This window comes from Nesoenas mayeri, assembly GCF_963082525.1.
Source record: "Nesoenas mayeri genome assembly, chromosome: 5".
NCBI classification, from domain to species: domain Eukaryota; kingdom Metazoa; phylum Chordata; class Aves; order Columbiformes; family Columbidae; genus Nesoenas; species Nesoenas mayeri.
Window position 1 is genome coordinate 44,674,804 of NC_137548.1, and position 18,920 is coordinate 44,693,723.

Genomic DNA, 18,920 nt, shown 5'->3' on the forward strand with positions numbered 1-18,920 from the left:
TTTTCACACCTAAATACACTGCAGTTTTCCCATATTCTGGGTATGCTTCCAGCCAGGCTCAACTCTCTCTTCTTGCAGTGGCCATTTACTCCAGTAGATGGTCCAGGCTTCCTTGGACCCAGACAAAGTGTGGGAGCACATTATTTGATTTAACTACAGACACAAGAAAAGCTGTATCTGGGGAAGCAGCAGAAGGCTTGGGTAGGAAATCTGGAAGTGGCAGAATGATCTGAAGACTGGGGAGTATGCCATGTGTTGGAATGAACAGGGGCTTATGACAGGATGGTAAAGATACAAAGGAATTAGGGCAACTGAGAAGTGTACTCAAGCCAACAGGACCTTTGTCTCAAAGGTATAAAAATATTAGACCTTGACAAGTACTTTGTAAAACTCAGGCTTAGGTGTCTCAGAGCAGTTGTTCTGTACTTGTTGGCTCTCTGTCTTGGTTTGCCATCCACACAACATGAGCAATAGGGGTGCTTTGTCTCACCGGGCTCCCTGTGGCTCAGGCATCTCTGTGTGACCCTGCACCATGGCTCGGCGAATGCTGCGGGAAACCCAGACGACACTGCTGGGCAGGGTGCAGATGAGATGCAGTAAGGATTGCCTTCACACTCCGGATGAGGAGAAGAAAACGGAGGACTGTTCACTGGCAGTAGAGATGCAATATATATGATCCAAAGACCCATGAAGCAAGAAAGATTTTAGAAAATAAATAAGAGGGAGGACACAAAAACCATTTGCATGGTGCTTTCCCTGCTCATCCTCCTATGTCCTATAGACGTGTTTGGTTCCTGCATCAAGTGTAATTGTGGTGCAGAGCAGCCAGGGGCCACCCCAGCTAGCAGAGGCAGCTGCAGTCTGTCGGCACCGGTGAAGCCACACGACTCCTGGCACAATCTGCAGCTGTGACAGCATGTGGGGCAAATGTCCTATCTGGTCCAGTCTGTCCCCAGAAAAATTTGGTCCTAGAGTGGCTTAATAAAGGGACTCAGTGCTGCAGCTGGTCAGTGGTCAGGGCGGAGAGGCTGGAGAGCACCTGCAGGGTGGGCACTGCGGGAGTGTGGCTCACCAGGCATGGGCAGTCTGGGGGAGAAGTGAATTGGAGGGGCGGAGAAGAAAGTAAGCCAAATTCTCTTTACTCAAGCAAATGTGATTATTTCTTTTTTTTTTTTTTTTTTTCCCCTAGTGACAATTAAATGTGTCACAAGGCAAAGTAGTCCTCAAGTGAAATGAAATCCCCCTTCTCGGGCTTCAGAGTGCTTAGTGGAATGAATTACTTGACAAGCACGGTTTACCCTTTGAGCAATTCATGATTCACCTTTCACAAGTAAGAGCACATTTCTGTGGATGTTTTTCTTGTTCAGTACTACCTAATGGGTATTTTTTTTTTCTTAATAACTGTCATTTGCCCTGCATCTTGCTATTCACAGCTCAAAATGAAAAACGTAAGCTGCTGGCTGTGAATACTATTCATTACTCATTTACTAGAGGAATATTAGGCACATTCATCCCATTTCCTCTTGATGCCTTATTATCAATAAACCTTTGCCTTGCTGCTTCTGTAAATAATTTTCATCCTTTTCCTTTGTGAACCATCTTGCACAAATGTCGCAGGAAAGTAATTGGCTAAGTCATGTAGTATCATTTTTACTCCTTGACAAGCTGGCAAAACTTCATTAAAAGGAGATTATTGAACTGCACATATGTATTTTTTTAGATGAAGAAAGCATTGCACTTAAACCATGAAGGAAGTAGGGGTTGCCCTTATTTTCCTGAGCACAGCAGCTTCCATCAGTGGTTTATATAATTCAAAGGACAGAGATTACCCCGGCTCCCACGGGCAACGTGCACCTTCTTTCTGCTGTGATATGAAGGATGTGGAGTCAACCCTCCAGAGATAAAAGTGCACTAGGCTGGGTGTTAGATTTTGGGGCCGAGGAGAAAGGGGGGAGAGTTTTGAACATCATTTTCCTCCTCCCCATGGTCCCAACAGAAAGAAAAGCAGGACATGACAGTGTAGTGCCTATGACTGATGGTGGGCTTCCTTCAGAGCCTGGAGCAGTGCTGATGGTTCTGCACTTTGGCAGCTGCTCTTCATGGCAAATGCCAGCAGTGGACATAGACCCAGAGCCAGGCAAGGGCAAGGGAGGACTGACTGCTGCAGAAGCTGGAGGGCTCATAGGGAGGCCAAGAGTTTATTAACCTTCAGTTTAACTGGAGCTGAAACATATTTCTCTAATGCAGGGCAGCAGAGGTTAACTGAGTCCTTTCTGTAGATGTTTTATGACACTCTTTGGGGATACATATAAGACTGGGGTATTCTGACTAATTAAAAAAAATATTTGTTTAAACTGTCTAAGGGCCAGTTGGAGTTTCCAGACAGGTCAGTCTTAGATGGATTGTTCTTTCTTTGCCCTTTCTCCCCAGCTACAGTGTAGACACACTGTGGTTCATGGCCAGGCCGCACAGCTATGCACCTCAATACCTCGAAATAGCTTTTCTGGTCAGTGAGACATTGAGGCCTATATACTGCATGGGGACTCATGAGGATCAAAGGGCAACAGCCCCTGGCTAGTAGGGGTGGCCAGTGCCCTCAGATCCTACTGAGACTTCAGGCTTTCACCTCTCCCTGGCCACCAGTGTCTCCTCAGCAGGAAAACCCCACAGGACTGCAGCACTGTTCTCAGCCCCTGACCCCACGACACAAAGATTTTTTTGCAGCAGGTGACCTGAGCAACTGAGTGAAAAGGGGTGTAGATGTTGGGAGAAACAACCTGCCCTTGTCAGGTTTGCTGTCAGTTATTTTGTCTTCATTCTTGGTTGGCAAGTTCCCAGTTTGGTTGTGCCGCTTGCTTCAGTTTGTGATTTTGCTGCCCTCTTTCTTTCTGCCAGTAAAAGCTGCCAGCCTGCCACCCAGCCCCAATGACTGTGAATTGATGGGCTTGGTAGCCAAAAACATGATTTATTTCCGGAATACTTCTAAAAGACTCGTGCTCGTAGGAACACTAGCAATTTGCAGACCTGGCTGGCCTTGAGCTTTGCAATGTGCAGTCAGAATGGAAATAAGTTTAACCTGTGGTTCTAAGAATGAGCAGGTTTAGGGATGGCTGAATGTTTTTCTTCCCTCATCTGAGTTTGTCTTTATTAATCAGCTGTATAAAACTGAAGAACAGTAGAATTATTTTCTTAAAGAACCTGGCCCAAACTTTGGCCCAAGTTTTAAAATCAACCTTTTCTGTGGTACAGTGAGGTTCAGCCAACTTTGTTTTCTGGTTTTACTTTCCTATCTTTCCTAGCCTTCCTATCCTCTACTGTTTTCCAATTTCCAATCACAAATGGTAGCACCCAAGTTGCCCTGAAATGCACTGTACTTGCTTATCAATGGGGCTGCTGCAGCATCTCATCCAGACTTTTAAGTCCCCAGCTTTTCTCCATGGAGTCACCTGGGGGTCCAAATCAGGAAGCACAAGAAGCAGCACAGGAACTGCACTGGGCAGATTTATTTGGGCTTGTCTGATCACCAATCTGAAGTACAAAACACTTCATATTAAGCATAAGGGTAGTCCAGGGAAATACATATGCTGCAGTGCTTTGCTGGATTAGGCTGGCTGCTTTAGCTAGGCAGAGTCTGCTCAAATGCCTCCCCAGCCGGTGCCTACGAGCCTTTTGAAGCTCATCTGTCACTAATTTGAAACAGGACTCCATAATGCAGAGGCAGCTGAGCTCTTGCTCAGCTCGTGACAAAATGACTTGAATCTCCCTCTTCCTGTCCCTCTATCCTGCCAGTTATTTCAGGTTGCAGCTCCAGCCCTGTTACCAGCAGCACAAAACAGGCAACTGAAAGTCACCTCTGGGAGGCAGCTGAACTTCAGCAATGCATTGCTGCCTCTGCAGTGAAGAGGTTGCTTTTGCAAAGCAGACAGACAGAAGAATGCAGAGAGAGACAGACTGACAGACAGACTGACCGACCAACAGCATGAACACTGTCCAGGCAGGCCCAGACACATACGATGGGATGAATCACTCTCCAATCTGGCAGCAGGGAAACTGTGCCATAGCCAGACATTAGAGCAAGGCTCACCTCCCTTCAGGTGGTTTTGTTTCTCTGTCATGCCCACCAGCTGGAAGGAGCATCCCCTGCTCTCCTCTAACTCAGTGGCTGATTTCTATCTGCTGCCATATGTGACAGCTGGTGGGGGGGTTAACGTGGAAGACAACACACGTTGAGGCTGTAGAAGGTTGCAACAATGCTTTGTGCCTCCCTCCCTCTCACCCCAACAGAGTGGGTGTTCTGCTCACCCAGTGCTCAGCCTTGGATCCGAATTGCAGGGAAAATGTCTGAGGCATGTTGTGGGGAAGAGAGAGGTGCTGACTGGCTGCAGGGCAAAGCTCTGGAGGAGATGACAACTTGCAGTGAAGAGTCCCCTTTTATCTTGCAGTGCTCAGGCAAGGGATCTTTTCAGATCTTTGTGGTGGCCAAAGGGCATGGGTGAGGTTAAGATGAATACATAAATCTGCATCTGATGGGGACACTTATGCTCTTCATTTCAGAGTGAGAGCTTAGCCCTAAGCTCTGCATCACCCTTATCTGTCACTCACATCTGAACAACCCTCAGTGTTTCCACTGGCACTGCCTGACATCAGCCTCAGAGCTCCCCAGCGCTTACCTTTCCCTGCTGCAGGTACAGGGCTTTATAAGGCCTCAGAGCAGGGGGCGGTTGAATCTTGGCTACCTTAAACACTATCCTCATGTAACTCTGCTGGACACCATTTCCAATCAGAGAGGGAACAACCTTGCTATATCTAGACTTTCTAAAAGAAACTCAATCCTGAAAGAACTGGATGATCCTAAAATAAGGCAGACAGGCAGATGGGGCAGATGCTGCCCCAGATGCTGAGGGCCAGTTAGTGACACTCAGCTCAGATGGGAGCAGGATAGAGGCCCTATGTTTGGTCAGTGCATCAGGGCATGTAAAACCGCACAATGCCTGTAGCGCTTGTCTGTGGAGAATGAAAGTCTTCAGTAACAGCCGCATATTCTGCCTTTCATTTACCCAAGGGTCTGTGGACTCTTTTGGACTTAACTCTCAATAAACAGCTCCTGGCCTGTGAGCACATATGAGTCTATGACTGAGATGATCCCATTAAATACTTTGTCCTATATTAGTAATGCTGAATATTTTCTTTATTAGCTCCCATATTTTGTCCTGTTTAGTATTAAGCCAGGTTTTCAGAGCAGTTAGGTGCTCACATCCAGCTCTCAGGTATTTAAGAAAAGCCAAGACACTCAGGTGACCATGGGCATGGCAAGGAAATGCAAGATTGCCTTGGAAGGAGTAGAGTACTTACCCAAAAGGTATCAAATTCAGAGCTAAAGGGAAACTGAAAGCCCTTTCTGATCTTTGCCTGCCTCGTCCATCTTCCTTGGCTGACAAGCACTGGTCACGTATAAGTTCAGAGGTACTAGTTAGCTTTTGGTTCATATGCATTATTTTAGGTGGAGACACAAGTAGGACAGAGCAGAAACTCCAAATTATTTCCCAGCTGTTTGTGACATGCCTACAGCAGGAAATTTTAAAACGCAGTAGCTGATCAATCTTGACTGTCATACATTCAAGCAGGACTTTTCACATAGCCTGGCATGGTGAAAATCCTTAGCTGACCAACCTCAACCCTAAGCCTGAGGCTGCCTCTGTGGGATCTGCTGAGGGTCTGTCTGTCACTGAGCTGCACAGAGGCGACTGTCACATCCCTCTGCTGTCACTTAAAAAGCCATCTTGTGGCTGATCCTGGCACAGCAGAGCACTTTGCCAAGGCACCAAAGACCTTCAGGTGTCAGAGAGAAGAGAGCCAGGTCACTAAGAAATTCATGGGTTCCTCAGAGAGAGCCAAGATCCCCAGACTCAGAGTATTTGATGTAAACAATAATCTCCTTTCATGTTCAGTAGTGAGGAAGCCAACAGAGCATTTTGTCCCAGTGGAGGCAATGGCAATACATTTTCTTGCTCTCTCTTTTTTCCTATATCACATTCTGGGAGCTGTAATTACAGCAGGTTGCTAGAAGTATTGTGTGCCTTCAACATTTGCTAGTCAGCTCTTTCCTGCTGTTCAAATGAACATGTCACATGAAGAAGGACTTGAGGCATAAACTGTGCCTTTTTGCTCTAGCCACAGCTTCTATGCGTAGTTTTCAGAATTGATTTGTTTATATAAAAGTCAGTTTTGTTAGCGACCTTTAAATAACATGAAAGAAGAGCAAGCAGTGCACATTGTAGTTATACAGATGGTGCTGAGCTCTCCTCAAGTACCCACAGGGTGTGTGAATTTGGCTAATCAGACAATAAAGCAATAAGTGCCCTCGAAAGCAGATGTTTGTGTGGGGAAAAAAAAGCTACTGCAGAAAAAAAAGCAAGAGGAACAGCAACTTCCATAAACAAATAACACACATGTGGATACACACATGTTCCCAAGGCTTGCTGTGACATTAGCTTCTCAGGAGCACTGGAGTTAATGTTTATCAAACTGTCTGTTCCTAAATCCACATGGTGATTTACTAGAGGGGAATATAACCAACCAGGCACAATAAGGTCTAAGTGCAACCAGGGCTGAGGTGGTTTCAACTCCCAGGGAAGCATCTCCAAGGCATGCAGAGTGGAGACAGAGCCAGTGATTTATGATACACACTGCCTGCAGGGCCACCAAAAGCCTGTGGAGCCACCAGAGCTGTGTGGCACCTTTGGCATTGTCCCCAGGCCGCCTTTCAGGAACAGAAAGAGTTTTTGAGATTTTTCTGCTCCAAGCCTTAGTTTTGCTCCTACTATGTGCTCTGCTCAGAAAAATAAGACTCTTCTTGAAGAGAGAGGCCTTAGGTGTGGTCAGGAGGAGCACAGTAGAGAGAAACACTCCTCTCTCCCTTTTATCCTTCTATGAATAGGCTTTTCTGTAGGAATTTGCTTTGTCTGTAATTAGCTCCCCAATGTGGCCAGGTATTTCACGGCTGTTTTTAGCCTGTGGATTTCACTGTGTCCCTCCTTTGCTGCAGAGCCTCAGGAGCCTGCAGGCAGCAGAGCAGCAGCACCAGCAGCTTTGGTCAGGCTCAGCAGAGACGGAGGGTGTCTGTGCAGGTAAGCACATTCACGCAGTGGTCTCAGCACACCGGGAAGTCAGAGTGTGCAATGCTGTGAGCAGAGGAGATGCCTGGAGCATATTCCAGCTTTCTTTCAGGTTCTGCAGGATGAACCAAATGAGCACCCTGGCTGGACAGACTTGCTTTCATACAGGAACCGGCTCCATTTTATGCAAACTCAAGGGAACTGCTGGCAGGCTGGACACAAGGACATGTATCCAGAGTTTAAATGGAGATGCCCCAACCAGTTTCTGATTAGCAGCAAGGGTAACTGCAGCTTCCAGAATGATGCCAAAAGCTTATGTTTTGTGTAGAATTCTACCACCTGCAACTGAGTTGAATGTTGCCCAGTTTTATACTTTGGTTAGGCCCAAGAGTGAAGGTATGATTGAGTATCTGATCATTGCTAATAAAGTCAGTGATGCCAGATTCAATCACAAAATTCTGGATCTTCTACTCCATCTTTAAATTCTTCTTTACATCTGTAGACTGCAAGAGAGCCCACTCCCTGAACAGGAGTAAACCAAAAGATTCGGGCCTTTGTACATCTAAAAATCCAGACTCTCTGTTTTATCCTATATAACCCAAAATGTGGACATTTTTTAAGTGATGATAGCCCTGTGCTGACTTCTAGGCTTCAATGACAGACAGGAGGCAGAAGGCTCAACAGACAACTTGGGAACAAGTATAATGGCTTCAGCATGTGTTAAGGCAAGATCACAAGGACTGGATAAGCTTACTACAGCTGGCCAAGTCCTGGAGATGTGCTGGCTGGGCTGTGGTGCAAATCTTCCCTGGTAAGAAGTATAGCATACACTGCCTAAACCTTATCTAGGCAAAATTTCAGGACTGGTATTTAAGCAAGAGTTGAGAGAATGACATTAAGAGCCAGAACTGGATTTTAAAAGCTTTCTTAACCATCTACATTAGAGGTTTTGGCTTAAAAAAAAAAAAACCCAATAGTTGCTATGCAAAGCAGAAGTCAGACCATGGCTGTGCAGGCAGGGAGAGGCATCCTGAAATGGCCAGTGCAGGCGGCCACGGGGATCTGCAGATGGGCACAGGAGAAAATCCCTGTGCCCACACCTGGGTGGGAAGGCAGAAGGCCCCTATGACACTTGGTGTGGGAGCAGAGAGGCTGTCTGGTGCAGCCACACATGGCCTGTGAAATGCACTTCGGACATGGGTTGGCTGACAGCGGGCACCTCTGTGAGCTGCTGTGTGTGGGTGGGTGTCCAGGGGTCCTGGGCTACTCTCAGAGCCCCTCGGACTGGGATAGTGTGGGGGTCCTCACTGAGACCACAATGGCTCAGGATAGATGCTGTACATCAGCAACGCCCAGAAACTGCAGCATTTTTTGCCTGGAGCCTGGGGGTAGCAGCCCTATGCTGGCTGTGACCCTGGGTTTTGCTGGCTCTGTAGCTGTCTTCCAGTCCCTCAGGCTGTGGGCTGCAATCACAGGATCTACCCTATTTCCCTGAAAATAAGACAGGATCTTACACTATTTTTTGCTCCAAATGTTATTACTTTTTTACATGTATAGCTGCTTGGACACTATTTAAATGGACTTTTTAAAATGAACTGTAACTGAGTTTTATTTTTGGAGTAGGGTTTATATTTTGAACATACTCAAAAATCCTGAAAAATCAAGGTAGGTCTTGTTTTCAGGCTGGGCTTATTTTCAGGGAAACAGGGTATGTGAAGGAGTCTATCACAAAGGAGTTGTGGGTTGTCATGTATGTGCTGTGCAAAGAAAACCTATAATTTCAAGCTGAGCCCAAAGCTGGGTGTTTGAAACATCCTGCTCTTCCTTGCTGTGTGGATGCCCCGAGCTGACATTGCACTGAATTAAATTTCCTGGTTAAGACTGTGCACAGAGAAAATTTTACTTCACACTCTCCCAAAACAGTACGCTTCAAGAACAAAACGTATACGAGCTGTGAATCCAAATGTGACAGTGTGGTGAAAATGCCTGTTCCCTCTAGCAAGGCAGAGCAGTGTGCTGCCTGGACATCTCAGGGGCTTGCCACATGGCCATGCACGCAGCATGGTCTGTGTTTCCTGCACCCCTTTCCTTCTGCAAGGAGTTCCCAGGACAGATGCAGTGAGATGGGAAAGGTGTTTCCCCTCAAGGTGAACTAGGGTACAGGCACCTCTCCTTCCTGAAAAAGAGCAGTGTGATGGTGGGGCCCACGTGCCCAGCTGTCCTAGCCTGCCACTGCCCATTGGCAGCTGATACAGTCTCTGGGACAGTCTCAGAGGTGCCATTGGCCTAGCAGGCCAGCAGGGCACTGGGAGAGCAGGGTAACAGCATGAGAAACCAGAAAATACCCTCCTTCTACTGCTATGAAGGCAAGGACGGAGTTGTAGGTGGTGAAAGAGGCACCAAGTGGTTTTGTTGGGCTTCTAAGAGTGCAGTGATACTCACATTACCTCCTTGTCATGGAGATCTTCACAATATGTAACTCAAAGTCTCTCTAGGTTTGATTAGAAACAGACACCCCAAACTTTGCATTGAAACTTTGAGGCCATCTCCAGTTACAGGAAGTCTGGGCATATCCATATGCAGATGTATGCAATTTGTTTCACTTCAGCAGTTAGCATGACTGCTTTGAGGTCAGGGAGCCTGTTCCTAGGGAATGACAGTTACTCCTCCGGACGCTCAGCCAAGGGTGGATGCAAGCCACCCCCTCCCCACGCCACGGTACGTGCTCCCTGCCTCCCGCCCTCCACCCCACTCTCACTGCCCTTCTCGCGGACACAGCTCATCCCCTCCGTGCTGCAGGGGCTGGAGGTAAAGGAACCTGTGTCTGCTGCAGCATGGGAGCATGAGAGCAGCGTGGCTGAGCTGGCAAGGAGGGCTCTGGGCTAGGGGCAGGCAGCCATGGGGACACCTGCCATATGTGCAGCAGGGACGGTTGCTTGGTCCTCATGGCTGATAGCCTGTGGTGGAGATAACTATCACTGCTGAAAGCCCTGGGCCCAGCTCCCAGCTGCAGTTTGAGCTATGCAGTCAACAAAATTACATCAGACCCAGAACTTTTCTCTGCATTGTGTATGTGTGTGTGTTCATGCAGACCCTTCCCCAGCTAGCTGACTCACTTAAGCAGATAAGAAACAGCAGAGGAGTTCCCGAGGGGAGGTGTCATTTGCTGCCACTGGAGTCACAGGAGACCTGGGAGTTAGGGAGGCAGGCAGCACAAAGGCACAGGGGAAAATGTACTGAGCTTCCTGACATCATAAATAATAAACAGAAAGAAAGGAAGAAAAATTCCTGGAATATTTATCTTTATTTATTACTCTATTTCTACTGACTCTCATAGGTCGTAGTCAGTTGCTGCACTTTCTGGAACTGTTGTATTATCATTAGTTTTGAAAATAGTAAATATTGTAGCCATAGCATACAATTTATCCGAGCTGTAGGGAAGAGCTTTGTCCAAGCTCATTTTGGACAGGCCTGCCCACCTGCTGAGGACATCAGAGCAGCTCAGCCCATTGCAGAGTGCAGGTGCAAAGAGCAGGCAAGGCAGCAGCCACCGGACAGTGGCCCCAGCACCCAGGGACTACAGATCTTGATAAAATGTTCCTCAGGATCAAAGCAAAGAGAGCTGAGATCTACACCATTAGGCTTTGCTGAGCTTTACATGGAGCTCCTCAAAAGCCTGAGGGAACAATATTAAAGAAGGCAATAAATCTGAAAATACAGCACGGTGGCAATGGCAGATGTCTCCTTTGTATCTAGTGCCTTCTTCCCAGTCCTGCCCTCAACTCCTCTGTACTAGCTGGGTAACTTTTTTCAGACCCCTTTCATAGGGATCCTCCCAAGTGTAAGCCTGGGCCTTTCTTGCCCTTGTGCCCAAGAGTGAGAGTGACATTTCATCCTCCTGTTTTCGTCCCAGTCACCTTAACACAGTCTTCAGCTGTGAGACTGAGAAAAGAGCAAAGATATGTATACCTTCTCACAAGCTGGCTTGAAGGCTTTTCGCTGTGAAAATGTGATAGGGTTGTTCACAGAAGAGCTAAACTGTAAATATAGAGTGAGTTAGGTGGCAGGATGTTGTAATGAAGGATGAATGCTGGAGAAAATGGTGATTTCCAAAGGCACAGGCTAAGATGCTTGAGCTGACATTAATAAACCTGGATATAACATTGCTGAGGGAAACCTCATAGTGGGGACATAGATGGTGGACCTGTTTCCCAGAAAGACTGATGCAGGACTGAGAACATCTAAAAGCAGTCTAATGTGAAATTTAAATGAAAATATTAGCCAGTTGGCATGATCTTGGTTTGGTAAGGAGAGCACAGATAGGAAGTACAGCTCCACCCTTTCCTTTCTGGACCTTTAGGAGCCAAGTGTAGCAGCTCAAGGTTAAACCATGCAGTAGGGCTACCATGTTTTCTTGTCCAAAGATCTCAGCCAGAAATGTGTGCAGGTGTGACACTGGGCTGTGCAGCGCTTGTTAAGTGGGCCAGGCACTCACACAAATCCCTCTTTTTCTGACCGGGAGACAGCCCACTGTGCAGAGCAGTAGTAGCAGGCAAAGGAGACCCACAGCCACCTGTCATCACAGGTGTTATATGCCACTGAGTTCCCAGCAGGATCCTGCTGGCATGGCAGTGGTCTTGATAACGAAGGGAACACCGCTGTTGCTGGAAGAAGGAGGTGGTCAGGAAAGGACACCCCATCACAGCATCATTTGCACATGTCTAAGGGCACGTATACCTGGTTTCACTCATAGCTGCTAAGCCTTAGAGAGGAATCAGCTCACTGCAGTGGTTAAATTGTCTACCTCCTGATTTACCATACTGCTCTTGTATATCATGGCCCATTAATTATTAATTACTCGGGGCATTCAGGCAGAAAGAGCCTCCTAGGCTGCTGTCAGACTCTCACGCTCCACTCTGCATTCACAGAATCACAAAACGTTAGGGACTGGAAAGGACCTCGAAAGATCATCTGATCTAGTCCCCCTGCCAGAGCAGGAACACCTAGATGAGGTTACACAGGGATGTGTCCAGGTGGGTTTTGAATGTCTCCAGAGAAGGACACTCCACAACCTCCCTGGGCAGCCTGTTCCAGTGCTCTGGCACCCTCACTGAGAAGAACTTTCTTCTCATATTTAAGTGGAAACTCCTGTGTTCCAGGCTGCACCCATTGCCCCTTGTCCTATCATTGGTTGTCACCGAGAAGAGCCTGGCTCCATCCTCGTGACACTCACCATTTACATATTTATAAACATTAATAAGGTCACCCCTCAGTCTCCTCCAAGCTAAAGAACCCCAGCTCCCTCAGCCTTTCCTCATAAGGGAGATGCTCCACTCCCTTAATCATCTTTGCTGCCCTGCGCTGGACCCTCTCCAGCAGTTCCCTGTCCTTCTTGAACTGAGGGGCCCAGAAGTGGACACAATATTCCAGGTGTGGTCTCACTAGGGCAGAGTAGATGGGGAGGTGCAGCCTCACCTGGAGCACTGTGTGCAGTTCTGGGAGCCACAGTATAAAAAAGATACTAAGCTACTGGAGAGTGTCCATAAGGGCTACAAAGTTGGTGAAGGGTTTGAAGGGCAAGCTGTATGAGGACTGGCTAAAGTCACTTGGTTTGTTCAGTGTGAAGAAGAGGAGACTAAGGGGAGACCTCATCACAGTCCACAGCTTCCTCACAAGGGGAGAAAGAGGGGCAGGCACTGATCTCTTCTCTTTAGTGACCAATGACAGAACCCGAGGGAATGGCAGGAAGATGTGCGAGGGGAAGTTGGACATCAGGAAAAGGTTTTTCACCCAGAGGGTGCTGGAAGACTGGAACAGGTTCCCCAGGGAGGTGTCATGGCCCCAAACCTGACAGTGTTCAAGAAGAGACTGGACAACACCCTCAGACACATGGTGTGAACTGTGGGGTTGTCATCTGCAGGGACAGGAGTTGGACTCGATGATCCTTGTGGGTCTCTTCCAACTCAGGACATTCTATGATTCCATGAGACTCTTCTCATGTCTCTGTGCCCTGCACACAGGCTGAGGCATAGGTGTCTCACACCAGCCTTTTCCGTGGCACTAAGGACCATTCATAGCCTCTTTGCTGAAAGCAGGGCAAGTCCTCACAGAAGGCTGTGGGGGCGACCATGGGATGTCAGTCAGGAACACCTCTGCTGATACACCGCCATTGCCTCAGGATGCACGACCAGAAAACAGATCCCACCGTGAGCGTGGCTGCTGTGTGCCTCTGTTTTCCTACCATGTGATATTCAGCACAGACAGGCTGATGACTGGGGACCATTCTGAGTCCTGGGTTTGGGTCCCTTCATCCTCAGGGACCTCTCCTGTCACCAGGACTGAGGAACGTAGTGCTCCATGGGGTTCAGTCCCACTGTGGGTGGTGGGAGGGTAAAGGCTAGTCTTGCTGAGCTCATGGAAGGAGACCAGAAGGAGCTGGCAGAGTTCATCCCAACCTCCCCCTCCCCAGCTGTGTTTGCATCCATGGACTGTGATGAGTCCCCCTGGCATAAAAGCCACCTCTTCCCTTGCATAAAGACTGGCCAGGCACCCATGCCACCCCAAGCTGGGCTCCCGCATCCACTGAAGCCAAGGCTGGCAGCTTTCCCGTGCCCAGCCAGGGCAGCCATCTCCTCCCAGCTCTGCCCAGGGTGTTAATAACCTCTCTGCCTGCATTTAGAGGCTGCTGCCCAGCTGCCATGCCTAGCTTTAATTGGTTAAACCAATTAACTGGTCAAAAGATTTACATCTGTTATCTTCTCTCTCTCTTTCCCCCTCCCCACCCTGCTCAAACCCTGCCCTCCTCTCTCCTCCCTGCCCTCCCACCCAAACAGGTAAGGAGAGCAGTTTGGGAGAGGCTGACTTGCAGTCAAGCTCTGACCCTCCGGGAATGGACAGCAGCTACCTCAGCGTGAAGGAAGCCGGGGTCAAAGTGCCCCAGGACAGGGCCAGCACGGACCTCCCCAGCCCCATGGACAAGGCCGACTCGGACAGCAACAAGGGCAAAAAGCGGAGGAACCGCACCACCTTCACAAGTTACCAGCTGGAAGAATTGGAGAAGGTCTTCCAGAAGACCCACTACCCAGATGTATACGCCAGGGAGCAGCTAGCCATGAGGACAGACCTCACTGAGGCTCGCGTACAGGTAACAGGGGATGGCCTGGGGCTGGGCAAGTGGTGGGCGAGCTGCAACAAGCCTCTGTTCTCTGGGGAATGAAAACATGGGCAAATTTGTTGTCCCTTGCTGTGCCTGAGGTCACTTGCAGCTCCACCAGCACATGAAGGCACCTGAGCCTGACGCAGAGCCCACGCCACAGGCTGGCTGACCTGTCCAGCATGCTGAGGGGCAGGACAAGATGGGGAGGTATGTCCATGTCTGACACTAGTGTCAACCCCTTTATTTGGGCTGGTGTTCTGAGCTGCAGTGTTCACAGAGAGGCCTCTTGTTCTTTAGCTAGCAGGGCAGCAGGCAGGGAAGCCTCACTGTTACCCTAAACAAAGTTAATATAAAAACTACTTCAGGAGGCTCAGGAGGGAGCAGGTTCGTTATTCTGAGTGGGAGCAACCTGTTCCACAGTATGGGTCCTTTCTGGCAAGAAGAGGATACAGAGGTGACCAGGACATTCAGTACCAGAGAGGATGAGATGGTACAGGAGAGGCAGGTCTTGCTGCCTGCTTGGCTAAGCAGGTGCTGAGACTATATGAACACGGGTGATCTGGAGGAAAAAGGTGCTCCCACCATCTTGAGAGGAGCAGGAGAGTCAAACAGTCACACTGCCTCCACCCATACAGGTGCCAGCTCCCATTAACTAGCTCCCCTGAACTAACCTGGGGGTTCAGCAAAGCCAAACTCCAAGTTGAAGGAGTGAATGATTCTCTGAATGCTGCTCTTTCCTCTGAGTCAGGGTTAAATTAAAGGCCTGGCAGAGCTCAGAAGCATTTGCAAAGAGGAGCACCATCACTTGGAGCAGACATCTGCAGCTCACACCTTGATGGCCATCACAAGTCCTGCTGAGGCTTAGGCTCTCATGCTAATGCTGTGACTTTTACTGCAGGCATTTATCAGCTCACCACCGCAGAATCTGCATTAGCATTGAGAATTGCTGGCGTGTGGAGGCATCTGATTATCCTCTTGTACCAGGAAGGCTTCCAGGTCCCAGGCAGCCCAGCTTTCCCTCCACTCTAACCTTTAAAAGCAGTTGCTGCAAACAGTTGAAGCAGTTAGGCCAGCATCCCTACATAAGCTCACTTTTTTTTCTACATTTACTTCCAGTTTTAACTAGCTGTCGGATTTTTCTTGTCTGCTTGCCTAAATTGGTTTGCAGGGCTGGTGTGCTCTTCTTCCCCACAGCTGTTTCTTTTCAGTCCAGACACGGCTGCTTTTCAGTAGAAAGCAGCATGATTCCCATTGGTCCTGCACGTAGCATGCTCAGCACTGCGGGATGGGCAAAAGAAGGCAGCACTACAAACGTCAGCTCTTTACTTCTGCCGCTGGATGCAACCTTTGATTTCCCAGGGACACATCACAAGTGCTGATGGGGTCTCCTGGGAGGCCAGGCACAGCATCGGGTTACCGACCCACACAGTGCATGAAATTCCTCATGCTCAGGAATGAGAATGAGGTGCTGGAGAGTGGCGGGCTCCTCCTGCCCGCCTCTGAGCCAGGCTGTGCAGCTAGCACATCCCAGCTAGCCTCAGAGCTGGCGAGCAGAGCCAGGGCAGGCAAGGCAGATGCAATCCACAAGTTTATTACATATGACCCACAAACTCAAGGGTTTTTTCCCCACTTTACCACTGGATAACACTGCGGTTCGTGGCAGAAGTACCTCCCCAGACAGTCAGGAAGAAATCTGGTGGAGGAAGGGGGCATTTCACCCTGCCCTGAGACAGGTGCCCCAGCAGCCCACCGCCACGGGCAGAGAGAACAGCTTCTCTCCTCTAGTGACTGCCAGCTCACACTTCTCACTTGGGATGGCGATGACAGGGCTCGTGTAATGGAGCAGCTGAAGGACTTGTCTAAGTGGCCTGACCACTTGAGTGTTTACCCTGGGCTGCAAGGGGTGAGCACTCGCATTTCTCTCATTCCCACAGCCTCGATGGGAAGGACCCCGTCCCTTGGGCTGCAGGGCGGCACTCAGCCACCGCCTCGTGATGAAGGGCTGTTGTGCCATCGGTAGGAATGCAGACTCTGTCACTGGGGAGCCAGAACCTGCAGGCTCGTGCCGAGTGCTGTGGGTGCTGGCTGAGTAGGCTCAGGAGTACCCCAGGTCCCGGGTATTTCATGTGGGTTATCAGGGTGCTGGGGCTGCTGGCTAGTGAGCTGCTCAGCCTTGTCACAGCAGTAGCAGTCCCCAGGTGACACGGGGACATAGCCTGGGGTGGCACAGGGCTCTTCCTCTGATGTAACAGGGCTGTGCTTCCCACAAGGGAGGCTTTTGGGGCTGGAGCCTTAGTGAATCACCCTAGCACTTGTCTCCAGCTCTGGGCTGTATTATGTTTTGTTTAGGCTTCGATTTGTCCTCCTACCCCTCTGGGCAGCTCTGCTCTGCCGGGGCATCCTCCTGCTAGCACTGCAGCACTGAGAGACATCAGCTTACAGCCGAAGAGGGGGCACAGGGCAGCACACTAGGAGACCGATGGTGAAGCAAACATCACTGCAAGGACCAAGGGCTCAACCAGGGCCAAGGCAAAGGGTGGAAATCACAAATAAGCCATGAGTCCCTTACTTCTTTCCTCCTGAAAGCCAAATAGCTGCTATATACTCAGATGCCCTCCACCAAGCTGGCAGGGGCTTTGGCTGCTGTGGGGTGTCTGGGCACACACCTACTGCAGTCCCATGGGCTTTGAGGGGAGCTCAACCATTCCTCTCCCAAGGAAGGTAAGGTCTTCTAAGGAACAGCAAATGTCCTGATAACTTCATGGAGACCAGCTTCAGCTGCCTGCAAGGCTGAACTAAGCAAAGCCAAGCGGCAGGAAGGCAAGGCACCCCACAGGTTTGAGGTGTGATGCTCAGTCCCATGGCTGAGCCAGCTTTTGGCTGGAGGTCATCCCCTCTGGCCAGGCTTGGCTCCCTGGGGAGCGCAGCCAGCCACCACGCTGCAGGCAGAAGCAGATGTGGAGCCCAGACAAGCACAGGGCAGCTCAGGTTTTTTCTATCCCTTTCCCAAGCTCACGCTTCATTAGTGAAATAGCTGCTGGAGGTCTCGGTGCCAGCAGCAGTCTTGGGGTGGGCCATGCTGTCGGCACAGTGGTGGCTTCCCGCAGCCTAGCCCCTCTCCTGGCTGCCTTGGTTTCCAGCTGTCAGTGCCGGTGTCCAACAATGTCAAAGCTAATTCCCCCTGCAATGCAATGCAATATTTTCCCTGTCTGCCCCTGACAACCTGGCCTCTTGCTGCCATGCGCTATTAAACTACTGCAGGTCCCCGTTTTCCGAAGTGGGAGCCGTGTGTAAGCCCTGTGCAGAGGCAGAGCTGCCCCACCAGGAAGAGGCTGCTAGGGCTCAGAAACAAACCTGCAAGGGTGCACAGTAGGCACTGTTTTCATGCAGGTCCCACACAGCATGCACATCACATTCCTTTCTCCTCCTCTTCCATGTTTGGGGCTGCAAGAGCCCCAGAAGGAGCTCCTGCTCTGTACAAGCAACTGCCTGAGGTTCTTCTAGCCCATCCAGGGCTGCAGCAGATGTCTGAGGCAGTGGCACTAGAGAAACATGGTAGACACACACACGTATTCACACATGGCTTCTTCCCCTTGCATGCAGACACACACATACACATCCCCAAGCCCATGCTAGCACAGCCCCAGCTGCTCTTCTCTCTTGGGCTGTATCTCTGCCTCCTGGCCTGCCCTGTGGCAGAGCAGAAAGAGATGGTGCTGGAAGGAGGCTTTGCAGCCAGGGAATATAACCCCTCAGCCAGCCCCCCTCAGAGCCAGCCTTATGATTGCTGGGACTGTTAATGAAATGTTTTCGGCGGTGACCCTCTGATGCAGCGGGGGCTTGAAAGTGAGAGGGAAATGTCAAACTGCTGTAGCAAAATCACCGCCTTGGAAAAAAAAAGAAGATAAAAAAAGCAAGCAAAGCAAGAAGTAATATATCTTGATCCTTTTTCCCCCATAAAACCCTGGGAGGCTCGTGGAAGGAGCGGAAAGACTGAGCTAAGCCTGCAGGAAATTAAACATGAAATGAAAACAAGCTCAAGTTATTCAATTCTCTCATCCCAGGCTCCAATTTCCCATTCCAGGCCACTGATAAAATGGTGTCCAGTTTCAGTGCTCAAGGATGAATTCTGGCTCTGTTCATGCAGGCTGGAAAGCAAAAGGCTGGTGGCCATCTCTGGGAAGAGAGGAGACGGCCTGGCCTGAAAAAGAGGGATGGGGTCCTAGAGACAGATACACAGACAGGAGCTGAGCAGAGGCAGGAGGGCAGCGGGGCCAAGGGGGCAGGGACAGGCAGAACAGATGCTGCCAGGGGAGAGCATGAGCATGTGAGGCTTGAATGTGGTGGGCAGCTCTTGCCTGCTGCCGGGCAGTGATGCAGAGAGGGGTGCTTGAGCACAGGGCAAGGGGTGCCGGGGTGGTCCTGGCCCCATGGCTGCCAGCAGCCCACTGTCACACGTGCAGAGGCCAGCCTCATCCTCATCACTGCACTGTGGCAGGTAGGAGAGAGAGGAAAATGCCTTTTTCTTTAAGTTGGAGGAAGGACAAATGCCACAATGCAGTCCTCGGCCATCCAGCCATAGCCAGAGGGGCCTGGGTGAGGTCCTGGCTCAGCTCATTCACCCATGCTCTGTGCAGAGCATGTGGAAC

General features: G+C 49.7%; 1 protein-coding gene across 1 annotated transcript in view; it reads left to right on the forward strand.

The window, feature by feature from the left end:
* ALX4 (ALX homeobox 4) overlaps positions 1-18,920 on the forward strand; it is a gene marked incomplete at both ends in the record, with an annotated part of 40,435 nt that overhangs the window by 15,859 nt on the left and 5,656 nt on the right. The window contains one exon of the mRNA XM_080345203.1: positions 13,949-14,259. Within this exon, the coding sequence (XP_080201329.1) occupies positions 13,949-14,259 (311 nt within the window). The remainder of the gene's footprint in view (positions 1-13,948; positions 14,260-18,920) is intronic.